General features: G+C 61.3%; 1 protein-coding gene across 1 annotated transcript in view; it reads left to right on the forward strand.

Annotated features, from left to right (window-relative positions):
• Window positions 1–6,481: 6,481 nt before the first annotated feature.
• SDC3 (syndecan 3) overlaps window positions 6,482–16,387 on the forward strand; it is a 35,091-nt gene continuing 25,185 nt past the window's right edge. The window contains exon 1 of the mRNA XM_037149436.2: window positions 6,482–6,783. Coding sequence (XP_037005331.2) covers window positions 6,646–6,783 — 138 coding nt within the window. The 5' untranslated portion in view covers window positions 6,482–6,645. The remainder of the gene's footprint in view (window positions 6,784–16,387) is intronic.

Below are 16,387 nucleotides of genomic sequence, written 5' to 3' on the forward strand. Positions count from 1 at the left end.
CAGAGGAGGGGCCTGTCCTGGTGAATGCCGCTCATCTCCTGCCCTGGAAGGCCAGCCCCAGGGCCCCCAGGTCTGGCCCACAGAGGGGCCCAGTCCCTGGGGGTGGGGTTTGAATTCGAGTCTCTATGAATCTCTCAGAGCCCCCCACATCAGTCCCACGGGGCACACGCAGTGCACCCATGAGCGCTGTGCTCCCTCTGACTCCCCGGCCTTGGGACAGGGGACCTCCCGGACTCCCCAGTCCTCCTGCCCCCGGGCCTGATGTCCTCTCCTGAACCCCCTTCATCGGTTGTCACCAGCTGGGCTGCTCTAGCCCCTGTACGAGGTGAGAAAGAAAAAGTATTTTTAGAGAGGAAGTTTTTTCTTCCAGGAAAGTGACTCCAAATGTGCCATTTTTTCCCAGGAGCGGGGGCCGGGGAGTGTTAGTGGGACAGCCTCTGGAGCTGGAACGGCAGTGCCCCCGCTACGCCCCCCCACCATCCTGCCCTCACCCCCTTCCTCCACCACCGCATCCCTGCCACCCTCCCTGTCTCTGTCTTCCCAGCCCCCACGACCGTTTCCTAGCCCTGGGACCTGGAATGGGCCAGAGTCAAGGGAAGGCTGGAATGAGGGCCTTGGGTGTGGGTGGGTCCCCCTCGAGTTTTTCCAAGCACTAGGGCCTTTGGTCTAGAAGGAGGGGGCGGGTGAGAAAACGGCCCAGGCAGGAGGGGAGCAGCCCGTGCTCTGCCCTGCGCTGTAGGACCTGGGGCCGGTCTGCTCCTCTTTGGGGGCCTTAGTCTCCTCACTGATGAAATGGGCAGATGGAGGGGTGGGGTGTGCAGAGCGACACAAGGCCCCACGAGCTGTCCACTTGAGGTTCTAGCGAACAGGCCCCTCACCCATAGGCTGACATCCAGCTGAAGGCCCTTCCCAGGGGGACTCAGGCTCGGGGTGACCCCTTCATAGCATCCACTCTCCAAGGCCTGCCTGCCATGGCTTATTGGGGTGTCACCACCACTCTTGTATCTCACTAGACTCGCTGTGTGACACCGGACCCCTCAGGGTGGTGTGAACCCACCTCGCCCAGTCCAGACTCCCGCCCCCTCCCCCCTTCCTCCCACCCCCCACCCCCGGACTCATCGGGGGCACCATAAGATGGGATAACACCCCCGGCTGCGGGCCTTCGCTCAGAGGCACATCGCAGTAAAATTAAGGACGTTTAAGCTTCAGAGCCGGTCACCCGTGTAGCCCTGCTGGCCCGTCCAAGGCCTTGTTCCTGGCTTCACCTTTGTGATCCCCAAAGTGTGTCACTTCAGAGCTCCGCAGAGCGGGGGCGCACTCCTGTGTCCATGCACAGCCAGCTGCAGGGGCCGAGCCCTCCGTCCTCTCTGCCCTGGCCCCTCCCTCACCACCGGCGGCCCCTGGGCCCGACCTGACCCTGGCAAAGGTTTCTGCATCCCTGCGGGCTCTCCTGCCCCTCCTCCAAGGCCAGCCCAGCCTTGCTCTGTGCCCACGGGGCACTGGGCTGGAGCAAAATCTGGCTACTCCCTCTCCTCTCGCCCACAGCTGCCCGGAGGGTCTTCTTTGCTCACAAGCCCAGGAGAGGCCCGGGTCCGAATTCTGATCCCACGCCTGGCAGCTCAGTGCCCAGGGGCTGCCACTCACTCTCGTTTTGAAAGGACTAGCACACAGGGAGGCTGCGACGAGCTGGAGGCTTGACCCTGGGAGACCCTGCCATGGACGGGCAGGGGCCGCCCCACGGACGGAGGCCAAGCCCTGGTCCTCTGCAAGCCCCAGGGGGCCCCAGCCCGCCCGGCCTCCCCACGTGGCCCCATGGGCTGTAGGTCAGGAGCCCCCTTGCTGGAGCCCTGTTTCTGTTCCCCAGTTTCGGGGTCACTGACCTCAGGACGGGCATTCACTTGGACTTTCTCGGAAGCACTCCTGGCTCTGTTCTGACTCCTGGGCAAGACCGGAAGTGGTGGTGGAGAAGGTGGGTGCAGGCAACAGGGTGGCTGTGGGGGCGGCCCTGCGAGCCAGGACTGGTTTTTAAGGCTTGTGATTGTCTCGTGCCAGAGGGCCAGTTGGGGTCACAAAGTTCCCCTGTGCCCCCAGGGGATGGCACAGCAAGGCAGTGTAACCTGGGGTGAGTCGCCCAGCTTCTCAGAGCCCCAGCTCCCCCAGCTGTAAAGTCAGATGAAGCAGAGTGAAGGTGTGCATTGCGCTGCCCGCGTGCCAGGCTCAAAGGGCGCCATTGGGTCCTCGGGGCAGCAGCCGTGGGAGGCCGGTGTGTTTGCTGTTTCCAAGTCACAGGACGGTGGTGAGGATGGATGAGAGCCTTGCTAGCAAGTGGCAGAGCTGCACCTGGCAGAGAGGAAGCCCTGGGCAGGCCCTGGCGCCCACTGCATGGCAGCCTTGAGTTCCAAGGAGCCCGTCTGCTGAGCCCCCCTCTAGGGGCAGGCAGAGTTGGGTAACGAGCACTGAGCACCCGCCGAGTGCCAGGCCCGGAGACGCAACTCTGAGTAAAAGTCTCAGGCGTGGAGCTCAGAGCCAGGCGGCCCTGCCAGGAGCAGAGGAAGGTCTGCCTTGGTGGGAGGGGGGAGGGGGGAGGGGGGAGGGGGGAGGGGCGGCGTGGGTGCCCGGCATGTCTGTGGAGGGCGGCCTGGGCTCCAGGCTCGGCCGACTGTGTCTGTGGGTTGACCGTGTCCAGGGGACAGTGCCGATCCCCTCACTGGCTCTAATCCACCCATCAAATGCTTCCTGTTACGTCCCTGGACCTGGCCTTGGAGTGTGACTATAAGAGTCTGGGTCAGGATCTCAGCTCTCACTCGTGAGACCTTGGGCACGTCTCCTAGGAGACATCTGCATGCCCTGGGCAATGTCTGTGTGCATTTCTCAGGGCAGCAGCTGCTGGGTAGTCCACTGCACTTGGATCCTGCCATCACTGGGCACCGGGGACCCCGAATCTCCCACATCCAGGAGGCAGACAGTAGAGACGAAAAGCAACAGTGTGGGTCCCTTGCTGGTGCGGCTGGCTCAGGTGGGTAGGAAGAGGCTCTGACCTCTTCCTACATACCAGGAATTTGGGGGTTCGATTCCTGGTCAGGGCACATATCTAGGCTGTGGGTTTTGCCCTCAGTTGGGTGTATATGGGAGACAGCCAATTGATTTTTTTTTCCTTTTCTCCCTTCCTCTCTCTCTAAACATATCTAAACAAATAAACATATTTAAAAAATAAACAATAAAAACAGCAGGGTGGGGTGTGCACAAATGGGGCTTGTGCAGGGCGTGGGGCAGGAAGGCTCTGAGGTGTCAAGTGGGCCAGGGTTGTGCTGGGGGGGGGCAGGCCTGTGCAGGTGGTGCAGCAGGTGCGGGGAGCCCCCGAGATGCTGGCTCGGATGCACAGGTAGCCATGGGGAGGGTGCCCGCATGGAGGCACTGGGTGCTGGGGTGCGGGTGAATGTGTGCATCTGTGAGCCCCAAAGAGAGCCAGGGGGTGAGGGGCAGAGGGAGACAGCAACCCAGACCTGCCTGGATTCGGGCTGTGACCAGTCTCTTTGAGGAACAGCAGGTGGCGCTCCTGGGCTGCCCAGCCCGAAGGCTCTGCGTCACCACGTCACCACCTCTCCTCCGGCTGTCGGGAAAGAGTGAGGGCTGCCCTGGGAAGCCTCGGGGCTGGCAGGAACCCCTAACGAAGGGCAATGCTCCCTGCTCCCCCGGAGCATGGAGACCATCCTAATGGCCTCCCTGAGAGCGAGCAAATCCTCTGAGTCTTTCGAACCTCTTGAGACAGTGCCCACTAGCTTTCAGGGCGGCCCCTGCCATCGGAGGCCAGCGGACGTTCCTGCACAAAGCGGACATTGGGCCCTGACTCTGCCCTCTGGGAGCTCCTCAGAGCCAGACCATCCCCTGGGCCTGGGGCGGCCCCCACTGGGAGGTGATGACCCCTACATTCATGCCGGGCCACCTGCACTGAACCCCCAGGACAGTGGCAGGGAAGGACACCTGGCACTGAGCTGGCTGGCACACACAGGCACTCAGTTGGTATTTGGAGAATGAGCAAATGAATGAACCCTGTGCGCTCGTTATTCCCATATTACAGTTGGGAAAGCGAGGCTCAGAGAGGTGAAGTTACTCACCTACCATCACACAGCTCAGAACTGGCAGAGGTTTGGTTTGAACCCAGGCATTTGCCCAACTCTGAGTCAGAGCTCTTCAGCTCCAAGCTCTACTGCCTCCACCAGAACCAGCCCCCCCCACACTGGGCCTCATCCGGGACCCCATCAGTCCCGCTCCACTGGTGGGTCAGAATTCCTAAAGGGGCCCTGGCTGGTGTAGCTCAGTGGATTGAGCGCGGGACTGCAAACCACGCAATAGAGGTTCGATTCCCAGTCAGGGCACATGCCTGGGTTGCAGGGCAGTTCCCAGCAGGGGACGCATGAGAGGCAACCATACATTGATATATCTCTCCTTCCCTTCCTCTCTAAAGATAAATAAATAAAATATTTAGAAAAAAAAAAGAATTCCTAAAGGGGTTTGGGAATGGGACCTCAGACTGGACCTCAGAATTCCCAGGGAATTTTTAAAAAGACTTTATTTATTTACTTTTAGAGAGGGAAAGGGAGGGAGAAAGAGGGAGAGAAACATTGGTTGCCTCTCGAACACCCCCAACGGGGGACCTGGCCCACAACCCAGCATGAACCCCAACAGGGAATCGAAAGGGTGGCCTTTTGGTTCGCAGGCCTTCGCTCAGTCCACTGAGCCACACCAGCCAGGGCAGAATTCCTAGGGAATTTTAAGCCTCAGAGTTGGAATGTTTCCCTCCCTTCCTCTCCAGGAACTCTGCCAAAGGGTCCTTGGCCGGGACTTACATAGCCTTTAGGAATGTGGCCCTCACTCCCTCTCAGGGAACACCTTCGAAGTCAGCTCCACTTTATGTCACGCTGATGTCTGTCTTCTGGACCTCCTTCCAAGGCCCGCAGGACAAGCGCAGGTTCCCTGGCCACTGCAGGCCACGGCTGGTGCCGCAGAGCCTGCCCCTCCCAGGGCACCTCGCACACTCCCCTCTGCGCTCTGCCCGTCCTGGTTTCAGTTCTGTTGTCCTCAGGGGAATAGTTCCAGATTCCACTCAACCGAGTTCCTGTTTTCTGATGGCAGGCCCTTCCCTGGGTGGCGGGACTCAGGGGCTGAGAGCAGAGGCTTCCAGTTTGCTATCTGGCAAATAACTTCCCCTCCGGGCCTCAGTTTCCCATCAAGCAAGCGCAGACGTTGATCTCAGGGGGTCGCTGAGAGGACGGAAGGAGATGGCCCACGTGAAGCGCCGGCTGCCACACCTGGTATACAGTCGGCGCTTAATGTTCGTCCCTTCTCCTCCCAAAACACCTGGGTGGGGTGAGCTCGGGTGAATGGGAAACACATTCATTGACAACAAATGTGTGTTGAGCACCCACTACGTGCCAGCCTCTGTGCCAGTACCGGGGACCCAGAGGCAAACAAGCCCACGCCCACGCCTGCCCCCCCCCCCCCAGCTCTGTGCTAGTTGGTGGTGGGAGTGGGAACAAAAACAGAAAGTGCACAGCACAGCAGGCGGGAGTACGGGCGCGGACAGGGTGGGGGGGGGCAGACGGGGCACGGCTGTGGAGACAACTGCAGGATATCACGCAGGGTGCAAAGACCACCACAGGAGCGTGCTTCTTACACCACCTGCCCCAAAGGGGTGGAGTCTCCATTCTGCCCGAGGAACCTGAGTCTCAGACAGTAGGGGCTGCTTGCCCGAGGTCGCAGCTAGTGGGGAAGCAGCGCCGCTCCTGGTCTGCCCAGCTTTTCCTCCTTCCTCTGCAGATCCGGCGACAGGGCCCAGAAGTCAACGCCCCGCAGGTGCAGAGGGGAGACTGAGGCCCGGAGAGGGCCGTGTTTAATCTGAGGTCATCCAGCCCACCCTTGTCCTGGGGACATCAAGCCCAGGGTCCTCCAACGTGGGCTTGGATGACCTGGGTGTGGAGTGGGTGGTGGGTCCAGGAAGAGCCATGTGAATGGGGCGCGTGGGGGGAGGCTGGTAGTGACCACACAAATGCGACCCATCAACTCAGACCCTCGGGGGAGCCAGGCCCCGCACCCCGCATTCCCACGCGGGACGCTCCCCTTTCCTCATGACAGCCCGAGGAGACGCGTTCTGAGGGATCCCCGTTCTCCAGGCCGAGGCTTAGAGAGACGGGGTCCTCGTCCTAGACGGCACAGCGGCCGGGGGAGCGCCGCTGTCCCGCCGACCCCCACTGCGGCGGGGACTGCCCGTGCCAGGGCGCGGGGCGCGCGGGGGACCCCGGCGCACCGGCTCTGGGCGGGGAGCTGGGGCGCTGGCGGCGGTGGGCGCACAGGGGGCAGGGGGCGCGAGGGGCTGGGATCACCGGGCGGGGGGCGCGCTTGGCCCCGCCCCGCCCCTCCTCCCGCCCCGCCCGTGCTGGGGGCGGCCCGGCGGCGGCGGCGGCGGCGCACGCTTCCTGCGGGCGCGGCGGCTGTGGGCGCGGAGCCGCGAGGCGGAGCCGGGCCGCCGAGCCGGGAGCCCCGAGCGAGCCGCGCATCGGTCCAGCTGCCGGGCCGCGCCGCCGCCGAGCAGCCGCCCCGCGCGCCGCGCCTCGGGAACAAAGGCGCCCGCCGCTCGCCGCTGCCGCCATGAAGCCGGGGCCACCGCGCCGGGCCGGGGCCGCCCACGGGGCAGGCGCAGGGACTGGGGCTGCGGCCGGGCCCGGGGCCCGCGGGCTGCTGCTGCCGCCGCTGCTGCTGCTGCTGCTGGCTGGGCGCGCCGCGGGGGTGAGTGACGCGCGCCGGGACCCCCTCGCCATACCCCGGTCCCCTCCCCCACTGCGTCCCTCGCCCCTCCTGTGGGCTCACCCTCCTCCACCCCGGCATGGCAACGGTGGGGGAAGGCCAGCCGCGCCGCCGGTCGCCTTCTAGGGGCTCGGTCCCCTTCCTTTTGGCACACTCCACAGAGGCCCGGCGGGAACAGCGCTGCCCCCCTCCCCAGTGGTTCTGGGAATCCGCCTCCCCGCGAGCGGAGCGGGGTCCCCTGCCCTGGGTGAGGGGCGCGGGGAGGGCCTGACGGCGGGCTGGGGGTCGCTGGGCGCGTGTCCAGGGCTGGGCGTGTCTTGGGTCTGGAGCAAACGTGGGTTTTGCTCGTGGGTGTGCCCGGACAGCGGCCACTTTTAGGGCATCGTGTCTGTTTCCCCTACTGGGGGAGGGTATGTGCGTTTGGTTCCTCCCAGGGTCGCTTTGATGAGGGCCATGGGGCCCAGAGAAGTGGAGGGGTGGATGGTGACTTGTGTGAAGGTGACCTGAGGGGGGTGTGTGAGGTTGACTGTGTGTGGGTGTCCACTTTGGTGAAGGGTGCTGGGACCTGTGGTGTGTGCATGGCTGAAAGGGATGGTGAGTGCCACCATGTCCTACCGGTGCGTTTGGTTGTGTGAGGGTGACCCATTGTGATGGTACCGGAGACAGGGCTGGATGACTGCTGGCCACGGCCGTGTGTGCCTGCAGGGGAGTGTGCAGGGTGGAGGGGCCTCTGTGCTGGGCGTGTGCTGGGACCCAGGGAGTGTGTGTGCGTGTGTGCATGTGTGTGTGTGTGCATGCAGGTGCATGGGGCGCATACCTCTGAGGGGGCCAAGGGTGTGCAGGTAGAGGTGGGTGCATATTGTGTGAGGCGACTCCTGAGTGTCCCTTTGAGTGACCGACTGCAGCAGCCTCCGTCCCCTCCAACTGATGAGCAGGAGGAGCAGGGTGTGGGGAGGAAGGGCCTCCTCTCTGCTTTGAGGGACGCAGGCCCCAAGTGAGCTCCCCAGGGGGCACAGGTCAGGGGCCCAGACAGGCACGAGATGGGGGTTTCTAGGCCCAGTCTTTTCGGTTCCTTCCAGGACCTGTGCTGTCCCCTGTTCCTCAGGTTGAAATGGACCCAGGCCTGTCAGGCAGGCACCCCCCACCCAGAACCCACCCTACCCCTGCAGGTCCCCTTGACCCTCAGCCAGCCAGTCTCTACAGTGGGAAGAAGGCAGGTAGGGACTCAGAGGCTGCTGCTTGGACAGATGGGCTACTCACTGGCCTTGCTGGTCTGGCGCTGTGAGCCTGCGGGGAGGGGTGTTGACTGCCACCAAGTACGTGCACGGGAGCTGCATGTTCCAGCCCACTTCTCTGTGAGGTGGGTGAGGAGGAGAGGTCCCTGGGGGGGACAGAGACCCAGCCCATCCTAGCGGCTGGGTCACTTTCTTAGCCACACTCTGGAAGACCGTCTTTGAAATCAAAGTGTTAGAAACCTCACAGTTTTGGGTTCCAATCCTGTTGCCACCACTGGCCCGTGGTGTGACCTTTGAGAAATCATCTTGCCGCTCAGAGCCTCTGTCTTCCCCATCTGTGAAATGGGCCTGTAACAGCCTCCTCAAAGATGAACTGAGGGAATGTGTGTGCTGCTCTTCAGAAGGCGCTTAGTAGATGTTTGGTGTATCCATGGGTTAAAAGGGGCTCCGGACAAAATGCTTTAGACTTGGGGGCCCCTCAGGAATCTCAGGCTGTGTGACCTCGGCAAGTCACGCCCCTTTCTGAACAACTGCTCCTTATTCAAAGAGCAACACTGATAATTCACTGCCCCGCAGGTGGTGGGAGGGATTGATTTGAGAGCACAGCTGGGAACAGGCCCTGGCACACAGTAGGGCCTCTGTGAGGCAGGGTGACCCAGGGCGAGGGGGAGGGTGTGATTCAGACCCAGTGCTGGGTGGCAGATAAAGCAAAGCCTGGGGCTGATGACTTGAAGGAGAGAAGGGGTGAGGCCCCAGAGGAGGGGTGGGGTCTTTTTCCAGGCCTCACACCTCCCTGGGCTTGGGCTGTACGGCCTCACCAAGTAAGGCCTCACCTTACTTGGCCTGGGAGGCAGAGGGTTGGTGGGCGGTGCCCAGTTGCCAGGGGTGCCACTCCAGAGGAGAAGGGCAAAGCCTGCAGGAGCAGGGACGGAGCTGCAGAGTCCCGCTGGGATGGCTCCAGGGGTGGCTTCCGTGGTGGGGTCCGCTAAGATCACTGGGCTGGGCAGTGGCTGGCTCAGGGCAGGGGAGGAACAAGGTGGCCCCTTGGTCTGCCTACCAGCTTGAAAGGGAGAGTGTGTGTGTTGAGGGCGGGTGGGGCGGGGTGAGGAGCTTTCAGAGAGACCTCAGGGCGGATAACAGGTCTCGTTCATACTGCAGATGGTGAGTTGGGGTGTGTGTGTGTGTGTGGTCCTGGCATCTGCCTTGTGGAGTCTTCTCTTCTGAGAAACCAGGTGACTGTAACTCTAAGGGACATCTGCCTGCAGGGCCACCTCAGCTGCTGTAGTTAAGTCACCACCCAGAAAGGCTTGGAGTGTGGGGATCCTGGAAATTCGAGCTTTGAAACATGTTTCTGTATAATAAAAGCTCAGGGCCCGATGGGAATTTAGGTGCGCGTTAGTCTTCTTTGAATACTCCCAGTGATGGGAGTTCACTACTTTGTGGCTGTGTGACCTTGTGAAACTTACTTAACCTCTCTGTGCCTTTGTTTCCACCTCTGTACAATGGGGGAGACTAGGAGAATGAAAGGGGTTAATATGTAAAGCTCTTAACACAAGACCTGGCACTTAGTGAGCACTCAACAAATGTTAATTTCTTGTTCTTTTACAAAGTTGCCATTCTACGGTTGGGAGTGTGGGTAGGGGTGGGGCGGGGAAAGGTGAGGGACTGTGGGGCAAGGATATCAATCAGGGAATTCTTTGAAGTCCCACCCCCGGTGGTTCCTGCTCCTTCCCCACCGGCACCCTTTCCCTCACTCAAGGCTCCCCATTCCTCTCCCCTCCAGCTACTCCAGTTGACTCTGAATGTTGTGTTACCAGGGCAAGATTGTTCTCTGTAAAAACACAAAGTTGGGGACCCTTGGGCTGTTCCAAGCCAGAGCCTGACACAGGGGCACCACCGGGATCTGCCGCCTGTTAGCCTCTGAAATAGCAGTGGCTCTGGGGACAGACACCTGCTGTGTGATTTTGGGGAAGGGATTTCTCTGTTTGAACTTCCTCATCTGTGAAATGGGGACAGTAGCAGTGCCAGCCTCGCAGAGATGTTGTGGCGTGATGACGAGCTCCTAGCGGAGACTGAGCCCAGCCTGCCTTGTCAGCCCGCAGGGGTGCGGCCTCTCCAGGGGGGAGCCTGGAGAGGTCAAGGAGGGCATCGGGGGCAGGAGGTTCGAGCTGAGCCATGCCGGTGGCCACCATGCGACTCGAGCCAGCTGTAGCTTGCCCTGACCCTTGGCTTTTTTTCCTATATGTCAGCTGAGGATGAATACTTGACTTACAGGACTGTACTGGGGGTCACAGCATCCCCCTGGTGCGGTGGGAACCTGGTGCCTCCGCCCCGCCTCCAGCTGCAGGCCCAATGTGTTTCTGGGGGGGGGGGCTGAGCTCTGCTGGAGAAAAAGGGTTTGGCCTTTTGAAAATAAATGGTTCCTTCCATCTGATGGAGGGGCCCAGGGCCCTGGGGGGTCCTCCCCTCCCCCGCGCAGTCAGCAACACTGGGGCAGGGCCTCTGGGCTCGGGCTCTGGAAGATGCTAGAGCAGCAGTGGGGTGGGTGTGAGGGCGTCCTGCAGGGGAGGAGGAGGAGGACACGACAGAGCTCCCCCCAGGAGCCAGGTCTCGCACAGGCCTCCCTTCTGTACCTCCTGATGGAGCTGGGCCTCCCCCCAAAACTGCTGGGGGCAGAGGGGCGGATCACTCCAGCAGGGGCCAAAATAGGGTTCCTGGAGGCTGGAGCCAACTGAGGCAGCTGGGGGTGGGAGGCGGTCAAGCCTCCATCTCCCCGCCCTGGGCCCTGGCAGGGGCGGAGGGCTTTGTTTGGGAGGCCGCCTCCACACCTCTGAGGGCGTAGTAATAGAACCAGCGTTTATTTAATCCTCGAGGTGATCTTTGGAGGTAGGAATTATTGGAACTCTCATTTTACAAAGGAGGAAACTGAGGCACAGAGAGGGTAAACGAGTTCCTCAAGGTCACACACAGCTGGAAAGTGGCAGCATTGGACTGAGCTAGCACTGGCAGGCTAGCGGAACTGGGCGGCAGTCCTGATTTCATCCCCTTTTGCTGTGTGATCTTGGGCAACTTACTTCACCTCTCTGGGGCCTTCCCACCTCCCAGATTACGCCCATGTTACTGCTGCTTCAGAAGGGCCTGTTCTTTGCCAGGCTCTGGGCCAGGTGTGTCCCGTATCTTTTCTCACTTAACTCTCATCCTGTCCTTGGAGGTGGGTGGTGCTAGGTGGGGGAAGGGACTTGCTCCTCCACCACCTCACAGGGCTGTCACCTGCGAAACGAGCTCCTGTGAACGTCACTGGGGACGGGTCCAGGAGAGCGTTCTTTGTGAACTGTACAGGGCTGTCAACAAAATTGGGGTCGGGGCAGGGCCTGTGTCCAGGCCCTGGGGTCACGGCATGGGCGAGAGGAAATGCTCAGAACCTCGCGGCGGGAGGGTTCTGAAAAGCCGCGTCGCGTCCCTCCTGGATGCCCTGGATGTGCCCAGGGTCGGGGCCCAGGCCTGCCTCTGGTCCCTGCTGGTCGTGGGGAGCTCAGCTGTACACCCCTGCTGCCCCGTCCTTGAGTGCTGGCCCCACTGCTCCCGAGGTTCAGTCTGGCCCCAGTGACTGAGGCTCCGAGAAGACCAGTGACCTGGATGCCAGGCAGCCGCCAGGCAGCCGTCAGGAGCGGCGTGAGGACGCCTTCCCGATGGGCCGCCGGGGCTGCCATGTCCTTTGCCGAGCCTCCGTGGCCAGCTTTGGGTCTGGCCCAGAATCGAATGGTTTGAATGAGCGAGTGAAGGAAGGAAGCCAGAAATGTGAGCTTTGCTTTCTCTCCTAAGGAGGTGGGTTGAGGGGACAGTGAGACTGGCAGTGTCCTGCAGGGTCCCAGGCGTGTACCTGTGGGCTGGGAGGCGAGCCCCTGGTCCGAGTGCCGGGACTCGGCCGCCGCATCTGGGCTCCAGCCCAGCTGCTTGGAACCCTGTGATTTTGTGTCTGGGGGGACAGGGTGGCTGGAGCCGGAAACCTCCCCGAGGCCCAGCCCCTTGTTCCCACCCCCCCGACCCCAGTTCCAGTAGGGATTAGGGTCTGGGCTGGGCCTCGACCACCTGGCTTAGTTTGCTGTCCCCTCTAGTAGTCTGCCACATCCTGGGGACAGCAGGCCAGTGCCCGGTAAATATTTGTTGACGGACACCCCCCCTTGCCTTGGCTCCTAGCCTTCCAAGGTTCTAGGAGGCCGTGTAGCCTTCACTTCCGGCCCCCTCCCTCCAGAGCAGGCCCTGGCCGGAGGGGCGGCCGCTCCCCTCCCCCACTGACCAGGCCTATTCTCAGCGCCAAACAGGAAGCCATGATTGCAGGGGGAGTCTGAGCAGCAGTGGCTGAGGGCCCAGCTGGGGATGGGGGTGGGGTTGGCGGGGACCAACGCTCTGGGCCCTTCCCTACTTGGCTGCTGAGGGTGGAGGGCACAGCTGGCCGGCCTTTTCTACCAGGTGGAGAGGGTTCTACACCACCCTTCCCCAGCTGGGCCTTGGTGCTGTCTGTTTTGGGTTCTCTGAACCCGAGGTAGTAGGAGGAGCAGGGACCTTAGAGCCAACCAGACCAGGGTTGAAATCCTGGTTCTGCCAATTTCTTGCTGTGTGATCTTGCCAGCTTCACTTAAGCTCTCTGAGCCTCAGTCTCCTCTTCTTTAAAATGAGCTAAGAACACCTCTGCCCCGGACTTGTTTGGGAATGAGCAACAGGAATGATACAGTGCCCGAGAGGGCTGCTCCCACAAGTGCTCATGTCTTCCATTTACCTGCTTCAGCTTTGCTGTTCTCCGGGCCCTCTCTGGCTCTCACCGGAGCACTTGCTTTGGGGGGGGGGGAGGGGATGAGGCTTTCCCTCGGAGAGTGTGGGAACCAGGTTTGAATGATCACGAGGACCCAGAGCAGAGCCCGGGTCGGGAGCCCCGCTCCGAGGCAGGACGTGGGCCGGGACTGCACCGGGAGCAGGCAGGGTTTGGGACAGGTTAGAGGAGGCATTTTCCAGGATCTCGTGGCCCTGAGTTCAAGGGGAATTTGGTTCTCTGGGGCTGTGGGCAGCCTGCAGGTCCAGCGTGGAGCCAGAGGATGGACTGGACTCGGCGACTCTTCAGGTTCTTCCAGTCCCCAGTCCCCAGAGAGACCTTGCTGTTTGCAGCATCGGCTCAGCACAGGGCAACACGGAGTTCTTTCCATTTTCCTCCCAGCTGGGAGCTCCTTGGCCTCGTTCCGCTCCTCACGCCTGCCCTGGCTCTGAGCAGGGGACTGTCCCATTTGCCTGGGAGCTCAGAGGTGCGAGGTGGTCGGCCCCACAGTGCTTCGCCCACAGCCTGAAGCCCAGGGGTGCCCCGGTCTCATCCAAGGGCTGGGCCTGGCCCTCTAGTCTTAGGTGATCTCACTGAGCCTTCCAGCCACTTGGGGGCTGGTGGTGTTCCCCTCACTCAGGGGAGGGCTCGAAGATGGACGCCGCCTGCCAGAGCCCCTGGGGCCGGGCCCTGGCACAGTGGCGTTCCATTGCCCCTGTGCCCAGTCTGGACTCCGCTCTGTGCCCTTGTCATCATGCCCCCGGCAGGGCCAGAGTTTTCTGAGGTGCGAATGGGTCCAGGGTGAAAATGCTGACTAGGGCCTTCATCCTGCTCCCGGGACAGGCCACAGGCTGGCTCTACCTGGGGTCAGCCTCAGCCCAAGGCCCTCTCCTACCCCCTGCACTGCCAGCCAGCCCCCCACCCACATCCCGCCCCACCCCCTTCCCAGCCCTGCTCACTAGCCCAGACTTTAATAAGGGTAATTTAGAATCAATCACCAGCGGGATGTGGAAAATCTAATTGCAGCAAACTGATTGCCAATTCGTCTGTGGGCATCGGAGTGGCTCATTAGGCCAGTCCCCCTCCCTGGGCTAGGCTTCCAGGGGGGCTGTGTGGGAGCTGACCAGGCAGGGCTCCAGGAGAGTGGGGGGCTGTCATACTGGGAGTGGGGGGAGGGTAGTCCTGCTTCTTGGGGTGCCTGGCAGAACCCATAAATTGCCTCCCTCTCCAGGGCCTGCGGCTGGGATGTGGGCACCTGTGTGGGTCTCCACCTTCAGGCGCCCACCGCGTTCATGGCCACTGCCTCAGGGCCAGGCTGCTGTTGACGGTGGGGGCGGGAAGGCCTGCAGCTGAATTCTACCTGGTTTCCACCCTGGAGATGCTCTCTGTGTTGGGGAAATTGGTACAGGTGGTGACGACGATGTCCTGATAACGGCCAATACTCAGAGCGTGCATGCTACACACCAGGCACGGTTCTCCGTGCTCACGTGCTCTGTCTCAGTTTTCACCATGGCCCCATGAGGTAGGTGTTGTTACCCCATTTTACAGATAGGGACCCCGAGGCCAGTGAGATTGAGCCACGTGACCAGGGTGAGGCAGTTGGCGAGCGGCCGCAGCCTACGCCTCCCTCGGTCCCTGTTATTCGGGGGCACCTGGCTGTGTGTGCGCATGCGCGGGGGCCTGTCTTTTGGTTGACTGATCAGTCCACTCGGGGAGGACCTGGCATGTGCCGGGCTTGTGCCGGGGGCTGTGGGTGTGCCGGTTATTGTGGGAGTGTCCTGTGTCTTGTCAGTGAGCCTTTCCTGAGTGGGGTGTGTGTTTGCGGTGGGGTTTGAGTGGGGTTATGTTGTGCCTGAATGAGGTTTCAGGGGAGGCACGGAGGAGTGGCTGCGAGGGGGGCCCTGCCTCCCCCTGAGATGGGTCTGAGTCCCAGCTCTGTCCAGGGGCAGAGTGAACCTGGACAAGCGACTCCGAGACATAGCCTTGACATAGCCTTGACATAGCCTTGGTCTCCTCTGTCCAGTGACCAGTGAGCAAGCCTCCTCGCTAGGCTGTGGTGAGGGGCAGGGTTGGGGAGGTGTGGCCAGTGAGTTAGTTGGCAGCTAGTTAAAAGGAAGCTGCTGCTGGATAAATACATTGCATTTATTTTCATTGTTTTTCTTCCCCTAAGATCTTACGTCTCAGGTGAATCTGCTCTGGGCTGGTCCCATGACCACAGACGGCTTTTTTCCTCCCCTCTGAGCCTCCACTTCTGCACCGTAAAGTGGGGACGGACACTGGACCGGGTGACTCAGAGGCCTTCCAGGGTTCCCATCCAAGGAACTGTCAGGAAGGCCCGGGGCCGGAGAGGGAGGGCCCGAGCTGAGGTGGCCCACGTGGGGAGGGAGAGCAGCCTGCTGGACAGGGCGGGAGGACCGCATGCCACTTCCTTAGCATGGCCTGTCTGTGGTCCCTCTTGGGCCTGGTGGCGGTGACCCTCTGCTTGCCCATCACACTGACCACTGCCTCTCTCCCAGCCTCGGGACGGGACTGGTCAAAGTCAGGCCAGCTGGGGACGGAGCTGTGCGTCTGGTTTCCTGGACATGGGGGGAGCACTGAGGCGGGGAGTCCAGTGCCCACACCCTCATCCCTACTCTGCTGCTGACCTGCCAGTCACTTTAGCCACTGTTTGCTGATGTCCCCTTTGTGTCTGGCCTGTGCTGAGCCCTGGGAACCTGTGGAGCTTGACCTGGTTCCTGACCTTAGGAAGCTCCCAGTGAGGTGAGGGAGCCCAGCACATGAGAGGAGCTGAGGACATGAGTCAGGGCAATGGGAAGTTCCAGAAAATCAGGGAGGGCTTCATGCAGGAGGTGTCTTTTGTACCAGGCCTTAAAGGATGGCAGTGCCTGGGTAGGCAGAGGGACCAGTGTGGACAAAGGCTCAGAGGTGGGAACCGTCATGATATATTAGGGAACTAAATTGTAGTTAGAAGTAGCAATTCCCAAGTGGGGGAGGGTCATAAGTGGAGGTGGGGGCATATCCCCCTTTGGGTGAAGGAGCCATTGCTATCGGGGCCACTATTTCGAATGAGAGTATGTTGTTTCTTGCATTTAACCGACATTCACCGGGCACCCGGCACTGTGCCGTGGGGTGTTCTGGGGCTGAATGGTTGAACCCCACAGGGCCTCAGCACGAAAGACCCCAGTGGCTTACAGGAGGGGCTTCGAATCCCAGCCAGAGCTCTGGGTTCCATCCTGCAGGCAGAGGATGTTGGTCTGTCGATGGGTGCAGCCCTGCCACTCCGAGGGGCTGGCACTGGAGACCGACAGGAGCGTGGGAGGAATAGTGGGAGGAATAGCGCCGGTGCTGAATTACGCCCCCGCGAGTGCCGGCCACACGCAGGCCACTTCGCCGAGTGTCAACCCTCGCAACAACCTTAGGAAGGAGGCACCATTATTACCTTGATTTTACAAAAAAAAAAGACATCAAAGCACAGAGAGCTTAAGCAACTTGTCCAAGGTCACAGAGCTAGTAAGTGGCGCACTCACTAGGATCTGAACTGCCG

The sequence above is a fragment of the Artibeus jamaicensis genome, unplaced genomic scaffold (assembly GCF_021234435.1).
Source record: "Artibeus jamaicensis isolate MK-2021 breed Jamaican fruit bat unplaced genomic scaffold, CSHL_Jam_final scaffold_847, whole genome shotgun sequence".
Classification (NCBI taxonomy): domain Eukaryota; kingdom Metazoa; phylum Chordata; class Mammalia; order Chiroptera; family Phyllostomidae; genus Artibeus; species Artibeus jamaicensis.